The sequence below is a fragment of the Dipodomys merriami genome, unplaced genomic scaffold (assembly GCF_024711535.1).
Source record: "Dipodomys merriami isolate MVZ:Mamm:240054 unplaced genomic scaffold, mDipMer1.0.p SCAF_30, whole genome shotgun sequence".
Lineage (NCBI taxonomy): Eukaryota > Metazoa > Chordata > Mammalia > Rodentia > Heteromyidae > Dipodomys > Dipodomys merriami.
Genome location: NW_027204493.1, coordinates 15,034,570 through 15,054,115, shown reverse-complemented (window position 1 = coordinate 15,054,115; position 19,546 = coordinate 15,034,570). Strand labels below are relative to the sequence as shown.

Here is a 19,546-nt window from a genome sequence, read left to right as displayed (position 1 = left end):
GTTTCCGTCAAATATTATAGCTAGTTTGATATTGAAAAATCAGTTTTCTTATATTTCAGCTTATCAAGTAGACACTATAATTTTTCTATCACAAAGTATATGATTATAACTTATATGTTGCCCTACAGGAGACTATCAGACTAAAATGGCAATTATGTACACATGCCCTTAGAACATCAGCTTTGTTTATATGCTTGCTTGTTTGCTTGCTTAACTGAGTGAAAGAAAGCTCAGGTCTGCCTGCTGTTGTAAGATTCAAAGATTAATTCCAATTGATCCCTTAAAAATTATTTGTCTCCCCAAATCTAGTCATACCAAAAATTTCAAGCTACAAATTGTGACCTCATTTTTTCCATAACTCAAATTGAATTTCAGTAGAAACTCTTTCCTGGAGGAAAAGTAGAGGGAAATGTCAGAATATGAATTTTTGGAAGCACAAGTGCTGCAAATAGGTGACATTCCATCAAGCTACGCTTGCCTAAAGGCTGATATATGACTGCATGTTGAACTCAGACATCAAACCTCTCACAAACAAATATGACATACTATGGCAAAAAAGATTCCAGTCACCATTTCACCAAAAACACCAAGTCTTTGTTGCTGTGATACAAAAAAAGATGGTCACTTTAGGGACCAGAAGTCAGTGAAATCGATTGTTCAGTATAATGTATACCAAATAATATACATCATGATTTGACTAAAATTTTGGTTTTCTACTTTGTAAGGTTAATATAAATTTGTTTGCTCCATGTCCAAAGGGAAAGAAAGAGAAATTTCTAAATGTATGTCTTTATTACTTGTTACTTCAATTATATTTGGAAAGGCAAGGAAGGGAACATAAAGGGTAGACCAAGGATGAACAAATACAACAGTGATACTCACCAGACACTATGTGGGAAATGAACTGGATAGCTTATGGGTGGGGATGGGAGGGAAAGTCTGGGAGAGAGCGATGGAAGGGGAGACATGATTCAAAAATAATCAGGTACTGATTGCACCTGATTCATGCAACTGTAACTCAACTATAACTACAACTAAAGTATTATTTTCTCTGATGATTATTATTTTAATTAATCAACTATCTGAGTCTGTTTGTAAAATGAGGATGGCTATGACAACTTTTTGCTTGCTATAGTTTAGGATTCTTTGAAGATTTGAGAAATTTTCAAGCAGTGACAAGGGGAATTGAGAGGTTAAGTTTCTCCTGTAAGAAAAAAGAGCCCATGGCAGAACTTGAGAAAAAAAGGAGAGACAGATGATACCATGGAAAACCAGATTAGCTTCAAATTTGAGAGGATTTCTACAGAGCCTAATTCTCAATCTGAAGGGTCACAACTGGGTCCAGTAGAAGCTCCAACTCTTCCTTGACACCCATCTTCCTTCACGTAGGAAAACATATCCAGGTCCTTTGGGTTATTATCTCCTGAGTTAAACAGTCACACACTCAACATCTGATTAGGTTCTTTTAGCACAGGATTCAACCTTGATAGCTTGTCTACTTCCATAACAATAAGAAGGAAACAGACTGACTGTTTTTCTGAGCAAATAAACTCCTCTTGATTGAACATATCAAAGCAAATAGCTACTTGAGCTCTGATTTGTGACCTAAAGTTTACCCTTTATTCCATGTCTACCTAAAGGCTAAGATTGCACATCTACCCCTCAAACAGCACTGATGTGTACATGGAAAAAAATGCACTGAGATTTGTAGAAAATTCTCTGTTAGCCTGTATGTTTTTCATAGTGAATGCTGCCAATCAACTTCTCAAACCAATAAACACCTAAGTGTTTATACCCAGAAATTGGGTCCATGAGAAGGGTTATTTGTTCTTTCATAAGCATGTCAGGAAAAGAAAAGTGTATCTGTTTAAACAAGCGGCCCAGTTTTGTTTTCATTTGTTTTTAAGCTGAAAGATGTGTGCAGATATGTAGTCTAGGGGAGAGTTTCTTTGTGAGGAAAAGGAAAAAGCTGGAAAAGAGATGGGATGGACAATTGGTCAAAACAATACTCATCAACATATACTACATAAGGCATTGCTCTGAGAACTCAACAAATTTAAATCAATTTACTTTGCTCAACAACCTTCTGAGAGAGCGAGGAGCCAGTGCCTCACACCTGTAATCCTATCTACTCAGGAAGCTGAGCTCTGAGGACCGAGGTTTGAAAGAAAGTCTGTGAGACTCAAGTCTCCATTTAAACATAGAAAAAGCTGGAAGTGGTGCTCTGATTCAAGCGGTAGGGTACTAGACTAGAGCAAAAGGACAGTGCCCAGGCCCAGAGTTCAAGCCCCAGGTCTGAAAACAAAACAAAACATCTTCTGAGACCAGTCATTGTGGCACATGCCTATAACCCCAGCACTTACTTAGAAGGCTGAAGCAAGAGGAGCATGAGTTTCAGGCCAGCTTGGGCTGCATAACAAAATAGTTTCAAGGAGATCATCTGAAACAGTCAGAAAGGGGAGAGTCTGCCCTGATTAGGAGTTAGACTGCTCAGTCAAGGGTGAGAGGAATAAGTGGTATAACGACTTCCATCACCTACTTCTCTATTTTGGCAAAAGTTTGATTAGTCTCTTCTTTTAGGACACATCTGTTTTAATTTTTGATAATATATTTGTTTTAAACTAATTTCCTATTACTATTTTTTAGTATTCTTTAGGTAGTCTAGATCCAAGTCTTTTGATATATATTTTACAGTATTGTCTCTGTAGCTTGCTCTGTGTGTGTATGTGTATGTGTGTGTGTGTGCTGGTCCTGGGACTTGAACTCAGGGCTTAGGTACTGTCCCTGAGCTTTTTTGACTCAAGGCTAGTGCTCTATTACTTGAGCCACAGCTCCACTTCTGGTTTTGTACTGATTAACTTTCTTGCCTGGGCTGGCTTGAAACTGCAGTATTCAGATCTCAGCCTCCTAAAGAGCTAGGATTATAGATGTGAGCCACCAGAGTACAATTCAAAATTTCTTTTACCTCTCATAGTTGGATGAGCTTGCATTTGAGCTTATCTCTCTTTAGCTGGGGATCTGCTTCTGTAATCAACAATTTCCCCCCAATCTACTCTCAGCCTCCTTGGTCAGGCTGTTGTGGTTAATACATAAAACCAATGCTGGAAATTTTAAGAGATTGATCTATGCAGCATATCTCAAGTGGTGATTTATAAGGTATATATATCTGCCTGTATTTCTTAGTAAAAAGAACACAGGTCTTCATGAAGTTTGAAGCCAATAGGGGAAAGCAGGGTGAGTTGTAACTTTGCCAGGTGAGCAATGGTACTGTTGAGTGAGTGATAGATGGTAACTTCAGTGATATTATTATTCAGTGCATTGTGGTCTTGTCACAGGGAAGTAAAACCCTTGGATTTGTTATTGAAAAATAAATGAGGAGCACTGAAAATACAAGCTAAAATATAAGAATGTAACATACTTATCAAAAGACCCAAGTTTTAAATAATACTAGTCCATGTTAAAACAAATCTGAGGAAGCTAAGTGTGATGCTCACCTGGAATCCCAGAACTAAGAAATCTGAGACAAGAGGATCATGAGTTTTGAAGTCAGCTTGAGCTTCATAGAGAAACTATGTCTTAACAAACAAAAAACAAGAGGTGGGTGAGAATGTTGAAAGGGGTGACAGTGATCAAGATGTACTATATTCATAAACTGTGTTGGTGAACGGCAACTCCTTTGTACAACTACTTAAAGGTAATAAAAACAAAATCCCCAAAACCTTTTGGCTTTTTGTGAGGGTTGAGAGAGGGTTGAGAATGCTTAGCTAGCATGTATGAGGCCCTCAGCAAAATACACACACACACACACACACACACACACACAGAGAGAGAGAGAGAGAGAGAGAGAGAGAGAGAACAATGCTTTCTATTTTTATTTCTAATAATTGGTTAAAAAGAAAACAGCTATTTACCAGTCTCAGTAGCACTGACCTACTATATGGCTATATGATATATCAAAAATCTGGCTGTAACTGGAATGTAGACTTTGACTTGTTTGGGTTGATTATATCAGATTCTTATTTACAAATATAAAATAATAGATACTTGTTATAGCATCCCAAAATGCAGAGACTGATAAAGAACAAGTTAAAAATTTCCTGCTCTAATCGCAATCTCTGAGGTATTATTATTTATCATTAAGCATTATTAGTATTTGTGGTTTTCATAGGGATATTTGTTAGCATATTTATACATGTAATGAGTGGTTGCTGGTTTCATAAAAATGCAAACAAATAGAGTACAAATGATTTGGTTTATCAACAGATTAGTGACATCCTTGTCAGAGGATGTCACTCCAGTTTTGGGGGGGCAGGGGGAGGGTCCGGTAGGGGAGCCTGAACTCTGGGCCTGGGTGCTGTTCCTCAGCTCTTCAGCTCAAGGCTAGCGCTCTACCACTTGAGCCACAGCTCCACTTCTGGCTTTTTTCTTTTTCTGCTTAGGTGGTGCTGAGGAATCGAACCCAGGGCCTCAGGCATGCAAGGCAAGCACTCTACCACTGAGCCACCTTCCCGGCCCCCTTCATTTAAAAAATCTATAGTATCATCAAGTTACTACCATTTATTAAGTTGCTCCTCAAAAAGACATACATATGGGGGCTTTTTCAGGTTGCATCCCGGCTGCAATAATAATAATCCCGGTTGCTAGATACCTCAGCTGCAATAAATACCTTTGTGACTTCACCATTGTCATTTTATCATAACAAATACTTGAAACAGAAACCTTTCAAATGCTACTTCCTTCCCCCAGCGACCCTGTCAGAGCACAGAGAGGGAGACCCAAGATGAGCTGCAAAAGTAGCTAATTCCTCCTCCACACAGCACATGGCCAGCAGCCTCCTGCTACAATATTTACGTCCTATTCCATTGAGATGGCACTCTCTGATCACGTGACCCAAATGCAGTTCTCACTCCACCAAGAACACAGCCGAAACGCAATCTGCATTGGCAGCTTTGCACATGCTCTGTCTGGCCCTGTAAATCCTCTCTCACCCATTGAGATTTCTGTTGGTTTTAAAAACAACGTTTTAGCTGCGAATGTTTTAGCTACTAAAGCTCTGAGACCTGCACTGTTTTCCTGGCCCAGGTCCAAGGCAGGTAGCTTCCATGAATATTGATTTGGGTTTTTTTTTTTTAAGGGTTTGTGCTGTTTTGTCTCTTGGCTTGGGGGTGGGGTGTGTAATACTTAGACACAAGTACAGCTGATGAATGAAGCTATGAGAGTAACTCTTCCTGGCAGGTATTACAAGAATATTCACCTATTTTTTTTTTTTACCATTTACCTTGACATCAGCCTGCAGGGCTGATGCATGCCTAGTTCTTTCATGAGAGTCTTGGCAAGCGATGCTGTATTGATTAGTGTGGGCAGCGCAACGTGAGATGCTGTTTTCTTCTCTAGAGACCTGGATGTTTTTTTTGCCATTCTGATGGTAAATGATGAGACAGGCTACCATGGATTTCAGCACCAATTCAGTGTTTGATCAACAAAAAGGTAAAACGCTGCTTTAATATGTTCTTTGGCTTTTGTCATCCTTAGTACAATGACTGGGATTTTCATTTATAAAGAAGTGTGTGTGTGTGTGTGTGTGTGTGTGTGTGTGTGTGTGTGTGTGTGTGTGTGTGTGTGTGTGTGTGTGTGTGTGTGTGTGTGTGTGTGTAGGATATAGAAGGAAGATTTCACCTAGAAAACAAGCCCTGTTCTGAATGTTCACTTCTAATAGGCATTTGTATGACTGAAACAAGCTTATGGGCTTTCTATCTTACTGAAGTATTTATTAAGAGTTTTTAAAATTGATTTAAAAGTAAACTGCTCGTGTGTATAATGCCATTTTCATTGTTTTTTAAACAATCTTTAGAATATATTAGAGAAAATCACATCAGAAGAACATGTCATGCATCTCTTTTCACTCTGCAAAGTCAGTGTTGTCACTGCGTCTTGTCATTGATTCTCTTCAAGTAGAGATGTTGATCGTAGAGGTGGTGGGTTGCTAGATATCTCAGCCAAGATGGTATAAGGATTTATCACTTTGTGATTATTGTCAACATCAAAATATAGCTTCTTTATTTGTCATTTCCAGAGTGTAGGTAATTTTATGCCTGCAAAGTTTACTGTGAAATCAACTTATTCTTATAATAAGCAAGTATATGTATACATATATATGTATATATATTCATATAGTCTATATATGTGCATTTTACATATGCATTGTGCATATATACATATCCATGTGATACGTGTAATTTTATATGTAGTCTGTATGTACAGGCCATTTCCATGTTTTAAATGTAATAAATATTTTTAAACATCTGGTATCTAAACCACGGTCAACAACCTCTGAATACGCTGCATATCCCTAAATACTTGGGTGATTTGTGTTGTTTTGGCTACATTGTGAAATGGTGGCTGGTGCATGCTCTTTCAAAGCTCCTTCTTTCCTTCTCCCCTTGGCTGCCTGAGCCCATAGTTACTACCTCTCAATCTACCTTTGGCTTCATGGGTGGATTATTTTAGCACAGTGAATGTCACAAACTATAATTTAGATGGCTAATTGATGTTTACTTGTATAAATGTCTTCTCCAGATCTTAACTCATTTTGAAGTGTATCTGTGTGTGTGTGTGTGTGTGTGTGTGTGTGTGTGTGCATGCACACGCACGCCTTCAATATGTGCTGGTTCCCTTTTTATTACAAATGCCACAGAAAAGGGGATTGTCACCACTGCCACCACCACCCCATCCTCTTTGTATATTTTGTTCCACTGATGGCAATCAGCAATAGTGAAAATCTGCCCAGAAGCAAAGCATTGCTGTGGCTAAAAAAAAATGATGCTGCTGAGCCATGCAATCTGTAGAGAAATACAATGGGTTTATTTCTGAGGACTAATTGGAGGGAGCTGGGACTGACTGCAGAGGAACTGTCATCATGAATTCATCTGTTCCCTGTGGTACCTTCCTACAGACATGAGTCCAAAACAGCTAAAACGTTAATTGATAATATTGATTTTCTCAACACACCTTTCATATGAGTAATCTATAACAATTCCTCCAACCCTAGATCTGCCTCTCCCCATGAACATAAACTATGTCCTTGTCATCTCTGCAGTCCCCACTACTTTCTCTCTGTCATGCTAAGATGATGGAAATATCAAGGCTTCTAAATCTTACAAACATAGCTCAGTCAGAAAATCAGATTAATTATTTTGAAGCTGTGTAAACTTGGCAATTTAACCTAACTTCTCTGGGCCTTTGTTTCCTCAGCTGTAAAATAGAGGAAATGATGTTTACATAACAGGGCTATTGTGAAGATCTAAACTAACAGATGAGGATCACTCACTACATTGCATGAAGTGCAATAGAAGTTTCCATATCATGGCCACTACTGTTGGATTATTATTTCCACTATGTGCTGGTAGTTCCTCAAGCATAAAAAAAATTCACCTCTCAGTCTCCAAGCTCGGATTTAATAGTCCTCAGATTAAGTGGGGGTTTAGTTGGTAATGGGTGACCAGATTGGAACAATTACTTTTCTCAGAACTCTAGGGTACCATTTAAAGCAAGCTCTAAAGCAATAAATTAACAAAATGAGGTGTAAATAGTTCTTTCGTCCCATTAGTCCTTCCGTTTTTAAAAAAGCATGAGGATCACAGCAGATTTAGTTTGCTGAGTAGTTTATAAATATTTGTTAGGTAAGCCACATTGAAGTGGCTTTTCTCTAGAAAAAATGAATATGGAGATTTGGAAGATGTTCTAAGAATTCTTAGTATCTGGAGAAGATACAGATATTGGCAGAGACCATTATATTTGGAAGAACCTTAGAAGTCATGCAGTTCTTTGGTTCTGTAACTTGGCTGCCCATAGAGATCTGCTACAGAAGGATGGAAGGGGGGGGGGGGGGGAGGAGCGCCAATGAAAATATGGCTACCTAGATCTAATCCGTGGAGCCTCCAATTTGATTGGTGAGGGGTATGGCCTGACATATGTTGTAATATGTTACTAGAAAAGGGGACTGAGACCTGGATGTTCTCTATCCAGAAAATAGAGCAATGTCAATAATGTTAATCATGGTAAACATAGAACTTAGCTCATGTTTAACTAGAGAATGGAGAAGTACAATGTTCCAAAATGGCTTTTGGGACTCTGACCAGTTGGATCTGGAAGGCTTGAATCCCTCCAAGTGCATGTCAGGGTTTTGTTGACAGATAGACATTTGCTCCAGTCCTGTGGCAGCCCTTTTTCAGTTCCAGGAGCTTGAACAAGCTGGATGATCTCTGACTTCAGTCTCCTCTCCTATAAAATCCAGGTAATATGATACAGATTTTTACCTCCATAAAATTCCGGAGGCTTCCAGATCAGATTCTGTGACTGGCCACTGGGCTTAGGTCAGAGTCTCTCTTTGCACTGAAAACTTAGGAAGACGAAGCCTGAGTCTTCAGATCTCCCTACTCCTCTCTTGTGCTTTTTACTTTCACCATAGCAACAGCTCTTTGGTCCCACGTGCTCTTCCTGGCTGTCTTCCCTCTCAAAGCCCTCAATGCAGGAAAGGACTGTAGTAACATCATTTACTACAGAACACAAAGCTTCCTGTTAAAGTCTACATGTTATGTAACTGAACATATTTTCATTTTCAGCTTTATCTCCACTTGTGAAAAGAAAAACTTTGCTGTGGCTAAAGGAATCTCAAGCCTCAGGGAGAGAAGGAGTAGTAAGGTGGTCTGGGGGTGCTTACTGAGGCTGCTAAAAGGCTGAGAGTGAGGAGAGTCTGCTCCTGCCCCTGTGTGTTCATTTACAAACACCTGCAGGCTGTGGGCCCCTTACTGCTTGTTTCTCTTGTAAAGTGGCTAAGAGAATGAGAGAAAAGACTCGTCCTATCCAGGATAGTGTAATGTGTTGCATTAGCATCTTAGGGCTGTGGTAACAAATTATCACCTCGTGTGGTGCTTAAAACAACAGAAAATTTGCTCTCATAGTTCTGAGACCAGGCACTTGAAATCAAGATGTCAACAGAGAGCATACCTCTTCTAAAATTTCAGTGAAGAATCTTTCCTATCTTTTCCATCATCAGGCAATACTGGCCTCATGACTGCTCTCTGCCTCTCTTCCTATGGCCTACTCCATGTGTGTCTTTCCTCCGTGTGTGTGTCTCAAATTCCTTTGGTCCTGGAAAACCCCGAATAAACTCTGCAAGAGCTTTGACTTAACCACATCATTTCACAGCTCAGGTATTTCTTTATCATGTTATATAATAGTCACAAGTTCTGGAATTAGGCCATGAATTTATCTTTAGGGCCATCATTTATCCTTGTATATGAAGTAAGAAGTCAACTACCAAAAAGTATGCAACCTGATGATATGGGGTTTTTTTTTTTGGTAGAATCCATTCTCGTGAAGCTAGAAGAAAAGTTGGCACCTAAAGGGTATGTGGAAGAGAGGGGACTGTATTTGGTGCTGACTGAACAGGCCCTTTGCATGCATAATATAACCACAAAGTTGCTTATAGAAAGTAAAAGATGGAGACTCTTGTGTGAAAGACTGAAGTTAGTCAAGCTCATAGAACTCTCCTATCAACCCCACTATTTTTATTTGTTTTTGTTTTGAGATAGGGTCTCACAATGTAGCTGGCCTTGAACTTGCTATGTAGCCCAGATTGCTCTCAAACTTGCAATCCTCCTGCCTCAGCTTCTCAAGTGCTAAAATTACAGGCATCCACCTCCACATCTGGCCTTCAGTCCCATTATTTTTGTTCCTTTTTCTGAAGAAATGACAAAAGGTTATGACTTAGTGAACATTATCACAAAGTATAATGGAAAAGCTAGAATTCCAACCTAAGCTTTTTCTTACTTCAAACTTCATGTTCTTTCTGCCAGAGTACGTTTCTTTCTCAGTATCTAAAAAGTTTAATGGAAAATTAAGGAATCAATGAAAAGAATCAAATTAACAGAGTATCTACTTTTATCATTAAGTGATCATGCTTTTGAGTTTTTAAAGCTCCTACACACAGATGTGCTGGGTTTGATGCCAGTTTCAACAATATTTGAATTTTGCTGAAAGTGCAAAAGTTAAAACTGGAATCTAACAAACCAGATGACTCTAAATGAAGAAAAAGTGAACTGCAAAGGAGTTTGGGGAAGAGAGCAGTGGGGAGTCGGAAGTGGTGCTGTAGCTCAAGTGGTAGAGCGCTCGCCTTGAGCTGAAGAGCTGAGGGACAGCGCTCAGGCCCAGAGTTCAAGCCCCACAACCAAAAGAAAAAAAAAAAAAAGAGAGAGCAGTGGGGAGGCAGGTGTGAGAGACAGGAAGGAGATGATGATCATCAAGTGAACCTGGACTAAAAGCCTGGAGCCTGGAATGAGGCCCAGAGCACCGAGGATCATCCTGAGGTTGATTTTCACATTGACAGCTTCCATAAAGGGTGACAAAATGACAAATCACTCACCTACTAGATAGCATCAGAGTCTCTATTTCCTGTAAGGAGATGTTCTACCTTCTCCTCTCTTGGATAAGAAAGAGATGAAGGGAAAAGAAAGATGGTAGAAGAATGTCTTTTTAAAAAAATATGCTTAGCCACTCAATACCCAGCCTAGGCAAGTGTGTTTACTAGACTTCCTCCAGTGCTCCCACCCACCCACCCCCACACATTTCTCTGCCTCTTTGACGCTGCTCACTTCTTCTCATCACCCAACTCCAAGGAAATGCTGTGATATATCAGTCCATTCTGGAGTCTCTGCTGTAACAGATGGAGGCTCCCATCTGTTACCACCTGGTACAACAATGCCTCTAAAACCTGAATACCCTCTCTACTTCCCCTTTTCAGATTGTCTTATCAGCATATATAAGAAGGAAACCATTGACTCACCTCATCTAAACAACCTAGAAAATGCAAGTAATTTATATTAGAGACTAGTGGAGTGGTGTCATTCTCCACAATGGGCATACTGGCCCCCAGGGTGGCAGTGGGGAACTCTTGCTGGAGTATGGTACCCCAAGAGGATGGGTACATGTTCACCCTAGATATCCCCTGCACCTTTTTTCCTGGGCATGGTATTCAGGGAGAAAGGATCCTCTGCCTGGGTAGCCACATCTTCTGTATCAACTCTGGCATTTCCCACATTGTCATCACATCCACTTCAGAAGACCAAGCCTCAACTCAGCCCCTGGCCCTGTAAAGAGCTTTCCCTGTTATCTCTGTTCCTTGATCTCACAACACTGCAGGACTAAGAAACTCTGCTGGACACCTCACATCTGGAGATTTTCCCTTTTCTGTGAAGACTGCCACTTTGTTTACAGGCCATGCTAATACAACCCAAACTTGTAGCTGTTTCTGAATAACTACTTAAAGATAATAATAAAAAATAGATAAAACCAACAATAAAAACAGTCCAAGCTAGAACTTGGAAAAACTTGTAGCTGTTTCAATTAAGAAATAAGTAAGAAGGAAAACAAAATATGGGAGAAGGTGAGAAGACAAAGCACTAGATGCGTGGAGAGCTGGGATCATAGGAGATAGGATGTGCAAGGGCTAGACAGCAATGCAATGGAAGAATATGTCTGATGGGAGTTACATGCTGCACATACTGTTGATGCCCAGAAGGTCTGAGGCACATTCGGTGCAGTGTCTGCTGGTTGTGCGCATTTTCTCACAGGAGTGATCTGCATCTCATCTGGTTCATCTTTTAAAGTCATAATAGCTACCTCTCAATAATAAATAAGTTTGCCTGCTTAATAAGGTTACTTTGATCATTTTTTCTTTGTGAAAATTGAAAATGGCACTTGCTCACTGATCAAGCTACTCTTATTTTCCTGGGTGTAGAGGAGAGGAAAAAAATAAGAGATTCTATACTCTACATGGGAAGTATTCTGCCTTCTAGGTGTGCCCTCAGAACATAAAAATGTATGCATGTGGGCTGGGAAGGTGGCTCAGTGGTAGAGCGCTTGCCTTGCATGCATGAGGCCCTGGGTTCGATTCCTCAGCACTACATAAGCAAAAAGAAAAAAAAGCTAGAAGTGGTGCTGTGGCTCAAGTGGTAGAGCGCTAGCCTTGAGCTGAAGAGCTGAGGGACAGCGCCCAAGCCCAGAGTTCAGACCCCACGACAGTATCCCCCCCAAATAAATGTATGCATGTAATAATAGTGTTCCAATTAATTTAACTTGTCCTTTGAAAACAATTTCACTTAAGGAAATGCAATTGTAGGAATGATACAGAAAATATTTGTATACATCTACCCAGATTTATCTATTATGAACATTTTATCACATTTCCTTTATTATTTGTTCTTTCTGCCTCTGTCTTGGTATGTGTGTTTCTCTTTCTTTGTATCTTTATTGACTCTTCTGTCTGTATTACAAGTATTCCTACTGGTCCAATAATGTCTTTTCTGACATCCATCCCCTTCCCTCAGTATAGAATCCAGTCTAGGATTAGTTGTCATATTTAATTGTCATGTTGCTTTAGATGCCTTTAATCTGAAGTGTTCCTATAGACTTTGTCTTTTATGACACTGACATCTTTTAACATTATAAGCTTTCTCTCTTCTTAAATACTTCGTTCCACTTTTGGAGTTTGAGTCGTCCATGACTGGATTGGTGCTATATACTCTCAGCCAAAGCACTGTATAGGTGATGCTGTATCTATCCCAAGTTACCACAGGCTATTTAAAGCCTTTCTAATTCTTATTTTGCAGTAGAGGTGTGGAAGTGTTGGATGTCAGTTGGTTCTAACAGAGTTCATTTTTTCCCAATTGTGAAGTTGATATTACCTTTTTCAAAAGAAAATTCAAGCAATATAAGAAGGAGTACTGTATACGGAAAATATTGTATGCCTTCAACTAGGGATTTGTTCTCCAGAGTCTTAGCCCTAGCCTGTTGCCAGAATCTCAGCACCAAATGCATCCAAAATAACTCAGACCCTATGCTAGGGCTAGTTGTGGCTTCTAAATAAGAAACAGATCAGGCCGAGAACATTAACCAGGATTCATAGTTAGAAGAAACTACCACTCTGAGCTCCCAAGTCCTAGACACTGTGCCAAACTCTTTGTTCCCATTATCTCATGTAGTCCTTGACACAACATCTGAAGCAGATGCCATTGTGGTTCATCTGAGCTGGTCTAACCTGTCTAAGTCACACAGGGCAGAGGGCATCCTAGCTGTCTGAATTCAGGCTTCTGATCCCCAATCCCTTCTAATACTTTCCTTCACACTTAACATATGCCTTCTGGATTCTGACACCTCACTCCACCCACCTCTACTTGATATCATTTACTAGGAGGAAGTGAAAGGTGAGGCAGCTAAAGTCCTTGGCAGGGTGCTAATTTCCTTCCTCCGCTGGTAGAGCTGGGATAGCTATGGTGCCCTTAAGCTGAGCTTTCCTTTGTGGGGAGTTTGGCCAAGAGGTCTCAGCAAACTGTGACAGCTTGACCTTTCCCAGGGTGGGAGTGGATTGAGTTTCCATGGCAGCCTGCCTGGGAAGCAAAGAATGGCTTCAACAGCGAAGGAGGAGGACAAGGAGCAGAGGAAGAATTCAGAGGGTGAGGTGGTGCTGGAGTGTGGCCTAAGGAACTGATAGGATGGGAACCAGGGAACCAGGTCCGGACTTGGCTTCCATCACAGCAGCATCTAAGGTGACTCTTTAGCATCCTCCTACTCAGTCTTTTTGTTCTATGCAGCAACAAGTTGACATTTCTCCAAGAGACAGTTCAGAGAGTTCTGATGTTGTAAACAACATGAAAACAGCAGTTAATTTTTTTAAAAAAGAAAAAAGTGAAAGAACTTCTGCAAACTTGGCATTCTACATTTTGGCTGTGATCTCAAGACCACATCTGTGATCTTTGATTCACTAGAATGATTCATAATACAATCCATGCTTTTTACAAAAATTTTTTTTCAAAAACTGTGAGGGGGCACCCCAAATCCACCTAGTTGACACCCTGATCCTTCTGATTACTTACCATTATTTTTAAAGGATGTCCTAAAGTTTTACCTACAAAGAAGATGACTGGAAAGGATTACTGAATACAGACAGAAAGGAATTTTGGTGGGTTCATAGGTGTCTACTGGCAGATAACAACAGGAAAAACCAGTTTAACAAAGGATCCTGGAATTGCTTTACTTTAAATTATACTTTTAGAATTACAATGGACCTTGGTAAATAAATAGTTCAATTCCCTCCCTCTTTTTTTTTTTTTTTTTTTGGCCAGTCCTGAGGCTTGAACTCAGGGTCTGGGCACTATCCCTGATCTTCATTTGCTCAAGGCTAGCACTGGACCACTAGAGCCAAAGTGCCACTTCCGGATTTTTCTGTTGATGTGGTACTGAGGAATCGAACCCAGGGCTTCATGCATGCTAGGCAAGCACTCTACCACTAAGCCACATTCCTAGCCCCCAGCCCTCCTTCTTTATATGTAGAGACTGAGAGCTAGAGGGGTCAGTCATAGTAGTGTAGAGCTGTGTGGCCACTGGAATCAAACTGAATGCCCAGATTCCAACCCTGCTGCATACTTTGTGGGCCAGTTCTTTAACAGTTCTGTTCCTTACCTTCTTCACCTTGCAAGTTAAAATGAGGACACTACAAAGTATTGTTATAAATACTGAATTAATTAATATATACAAAACACCTGGAACTATGCCTGTCCCACAATAATTGCTAAGTGTTGGTGTGAGCAACAGAGTGGTTATAAAGATGGTTATAACAGTCCTTATAGGATTGTTATAAAGATTTAAGGAAGTAATACATATGAAGCCCTGGGAACTGTGCCTTGCCCTGTACCAGTGACTTAGTAAGTGACTTAACTAGAGTCATATGGTCAATGTCTTCTAGGTATCTCCTCTCCAATGAGTTCTCAGCACAGCATTCTTTTCCATTTGGAAGAATAAAACTCTGTACTAGAAGGAAATGAATTCTCCAAGAAAGCTCCTAGACTTTTGAGGGTTGTTATTTTCTTTTTCCTCTGTGCCTGGTCTTCCTCCTATGAAACTAAGACATCTTCTAGATAAAATTCTTCCCTTTGCTCAAAAGCCAACCTAGCTGATAGAGTTCATCCTGTAGGTGGGTGCCACTCAAGTTTCTGGGCTTTAAATTGCTCTGGTAATCTCCAGTTTTGAAGTAGAACCTCATTATTTAAAAAATATATGTTTTAGCTGGGCGCTGGTGGGTCATGCCTATAATCCTAGCTATTCTGGAGGCTGAGATCTGAGGATTACAGTTCAAAGCCAGCCCAGGCAAGAAAGTCCATAAGATTCTTATCTCCAATTAACCAGAAGTGGCACTGTGACTCAAGTGGTTGAGCACTAACCTTGAGCTGAAGAGTTCAAGGACAGTGCTCAGACCCACCACCACCAAGAAATAATAATAACAATAATAATAATTATGTTTTACATTGCTGGACTATTTTGAATAGAAGAAATCTCCTTCAATACTGAATTTTATTTATTTATTTATTTATTGGTTGTGGGACTTGAACTCTGGGCCTGGGCACGGTCCCTGAGCTCTTCAGCTCCAGGCTAGTGCTCTACCACTTGAGCTACAGTGCTGCTTCTGGTTTTCTAGTGGTTTATTGGAGCTAAGAGTCTGACGGACTTTTCTGCCCGGGTACTGTGACACATCAACAGCCAATGTGACATCCAGGATGACTGCAAAGTGACTAATGCCATATGCAGTACAGATACATTGGACAAAAGGATGATTCAGATCCCTTGGGGGACAGGACTGCAAAAACTTTCATAATGACTCAGAATCAAATGAATTTAAAACTTAGATATTTACATCAGGAAACTTCCATTTAGTATTTTCAGATTACATTGACCATAGGTGAGAAAAGATCTATTAAGAGGTAGGGAAGACTACTCTAAAGCATTCAAATAAGGAGGGGAAGGGCCACATAGCAATTAAGAATCCTTGCTCCTAGCAATTAAGAAATCCTTGGGTTTCAAATCCTGTTCTGTCACTTATTGCTGTTAAGTGCTGTATTAAAAGTCATTAAAACTTCCATTTCTGTATACCACCTACTTCATAGGACCCAACTAAGATGAAATTGTTAGAGCAGTACTTAGAACTCAAGTCACTATAAAAGTTAGCTACAACTAAATTATGATTATTTCTCTTCTTTGTGATTATTAGATGTTGTTATTTTTGCTTTTTATCTTTCTGTATTAGATGAGTTTATCTTTTTTTGTTTTCCTATTCTTTTACCATTAGATATGATAGTTATAATTGGTTTGAAACAGACATACCAAGTTATTTTAAGAATATAATCATCTATGTTTAAAAATACTTTGTTAGAAATAGAGACCATGTATGGTGCCCATGGCTCAGACCTGTAATCCTAGCTATTCAGGAGGCTGAGATCTGAGGACATGGCCTAGGCTGAGAATTTAAGCCCAGGACTGACATAAAAGAGAGAGAGAGAGAGAGAGAGAGAGAGAGAGAGAGAGAGAGAGAGAGAGAGAGAGAGAGAGAGAGAGAGAGAGAGAGAGAGATCAGAAAAGAACGAAAGGATGAAAGGAAGAAAGAAAGAAAGAGAGAAAAAAAGAAATAGAGACCAAACCTAACCAAATGTTTGTTCTGATGTTATGATACATTTTATTGAGGCATAGACTCTAATCAAAGTATCTTTCTATTCTGGAATAAACTCCATTTGGTCATAAAATATTATTCTTTTAATCCCCATCTGAATTTGTTTCCATATAATTTAATTGACAACCTTGAATTTTGTTTTCTTCATGGAGTTGGCCCATAGATACCTCTGTGCATGCACATATATGCTCCCATATGCATGTGTGTTTAAGCTTAACCATAGATAATGAATTAAAAAGACAGAAGTCTTTTCTGGTGTTTCAGGATGAGAGTCATTTCTTCTTGGTCACTTAACATCTACCTTAACATTTTACAAGAATCCTCTCACCAACACTCTAGAACCTTTATGCTGTTGCTACTAGCTTTGACTCCATCCCTGGTGTCTAACCACCAGGAAGTTGGAAGTGTGCTTCCAACTTTGGGTTAGTGTGTGACATTTATTTTTATCTCAGTGAGCATCAACTCTATCACAAAGATGTTGGAGGCAGTACACCGAGCCTCACAAACTATGCAACAGGGTGGCACTTAGAGGACAGAATGCTGAAAGACAAAATGGAATGGGGGAAGTGAAATGTCCATCTAGCACCAAAGAAAGGTCATGAGTTACTAGGTCATATGGGGCCTTTGCTTCCTAGCTAACAGGTGGCTACAGACCACAGTTCCTATGGATCAGAGCATGGAATCTAAGGCCAGACATCCTGTTGCCTTATCAGTTTCACCACTATTTATGAAATTATGGATGACTTGATAATCACTGTAATCCTCCCTACTTCCTAAAGCTATTAATAATTCAGTGGTATGATCTTTAGAGGGCACTCAGCTCAGTGTTTGGTGTACAGCGAGTATTACATAAGTGGTGACCATCATTCTGACAATTGTTCAGGCAGTGACATGGTCCTGAAAAGGTCCTGTGAGCCATTCAATGAGTGTCAAGCCTTTTATAGTGATGAAGAGATATTCTGTGGATCTGATTATGTGGCAATTTTGTCTAACATTTAGGCTTGCTTTCAATTCCTTCTGATGTGCTACTGAAAGTTCAGAATTGAAAACTATGCAAGAAATATAAAAAAGCTAAGAACTTTGACAGTGGACTGACCACAAGGTTCCACAGAATATGACTAAGTAGAGTTTGGTTGTGGATCCCAAATTCATACACAAACCATAGCAGAAGTGTGGTTCTGGGGAATTCTATTCCCCAGGTCACAGTTCCACTGAAAGGGCTAAGTGGGGAGCTGTTACTAATAAGGATTTAGCAAATGATAAAGTTGGCATCACAAATTTGTTGTGAAAAGACGAATCATTAGTTGACTACTTCAGTAGAGTGAATTGCAACATATAAAAATAAAGTTTGAATATTCCCTATTAACTATGGTAAATACCAAAAAATAAGTATGAAGTTCACCAAAGATGACTTCTATAATCATTAGAGCAATGAATTAAATTTTACAATGCAGTATTCATTGATGTTTGTTTATATAGATCCTGATCATGTAACCATAAAACAAAGTAAAAGCCAATGAAACCAAAGTGAGAACTTAAGAGATCCACAAGTAAAGGTAACGGCAGCACCTAATAACAGATGAGGAGTTACTGTCTTGACTTTATGTGAAGCTCTTCCAAATCAAGTAGACAGTACATAGAAATAATAATACCGAAACACCAGTAAATAACTCGTTAAACTGCATGGGAATAAATATGAACTATAAACTAAATGGCCACTGAAGGCTTATATTCTGTCTTTCATATCACTATTAATTTATTAAGAAACAATAGGGCAGTTTTGTTGAGGATGGGGTGCAGTGAATAGCCTCAAGCTCTGCTTGAAAAGGATGCCTTGGTCTACCCTTCTGGGAGGGAATTTGACCAAGAGTCAAACTCACTGAACTCCCAGGTTCACTTCTAGGAAATCAATGTACTTTCCTAGAAAGTATGAGGACCTGAGTTGTTTAATCTCTAAGAGACAGAGAGAGACAGAGACAGACAGACAGACTCCACCTCTCCACAGATGTTAGTTAGGACTTGCTAAAGTATACATAGGGGTAAAGAGCACTAATTCACAAGGCAGTTCTTTGGTTTCTGAACTTCTCTGGTTATTCGATCTTATGTATTACCTTTTATACCCATAAGAACAAGTTCTGGATCCACAAAAACACTCCATATTCTCTTTCCAAGCTTTTCAGTATTTGCATGCAGCTCTCATATTCAATTGAGTTTGCTCTTTTAGATTAAACATTTAACCATTTCCATCCCTCACCCCTGAAAAATCCCCAGATAAAATAGCAAATACCTGGCTCCAACACCTGCCATTCCCATAAGTAGAATCATATAGTTAATTCAAAAGACAGGGAAGGGGCTGGGAAGGTGGCTCAGTGGTAGAGTGCTTGCCTTGCATGCATGAGGCCCTGGGTTCGATTCCTCAGCACCACATAAGCAAAAATGAAAAAAAGCTGGAAGTGGCGCTATGGCTCAAGTGGTAGAGCGCTAGCCTTGAGTTGAAGAATCTGAGGAACAGCACCCAGGCCCAGAGTTCAGGCCCCACGACCGGACCCAAAAAAAATAAAAGACAGGGAAATTAGAGAAAGGGTGATTGAAATCATAATACTGGACTTCTTTTCAATTCCCAAAGGCAGCTCAGGTAGCATAACTCTTCATAAAATCTATAATAAAATTCATGTAAGATTGACACCTGCCTGATGACCAAAGAAGTTTATGACACAATACTTTAGTGTCAAAAAGATTTCTACAAGACTTCAGTGGATGAGAAAACTCATTTGAGTACAAAGTGCACACTAAATTGATTTTAAAAGTTACCCGATTTTATTTTATTTTATTATTTATTTTTTATTGTGAAAATACTGTACAGAGGGGTTACAATTAGATGGGCAAGATAATGAGTTCATTTCTTATCAAGCATTGTAGCCTCCTCCTTTGTTTCCCCTTCCCAGCCTCTCCCCTGCCCCCCCACCCCATCCACCTCCCCACAATCAAAGT

The 19,546-nt window shown here is 39.6% G+C and overlaps 1 protein-coding gene across 2 annotated transcripts in view; it reads left to right on the top strand.

Moving 5' to 3' along the window:
• The first annotated feature begins 5,337 nt into the window (after positions 1-5,337).
• Ankrd55 (ankyrin repeat domain 55) overlaps positions 5,338-19,546 on the top strand; it is an 85,491-nt gene continuing 71,282 nt past the window's right edge. For both annotated transcript variants that reach the window (XM_070040942.1, XM_070040943.1), the window contains exon 1: positions 5,338-5,487. In XM_070040942.1, the coding sequence (XP_069897043.1) occupies positions 5,430-5,487 (58 nt within the window). In that variant the 5' untranslated portion in view covers positions 5,338-5,429. The remainder of the gene's footprint in view (positions 5,488-19,546) is intronic.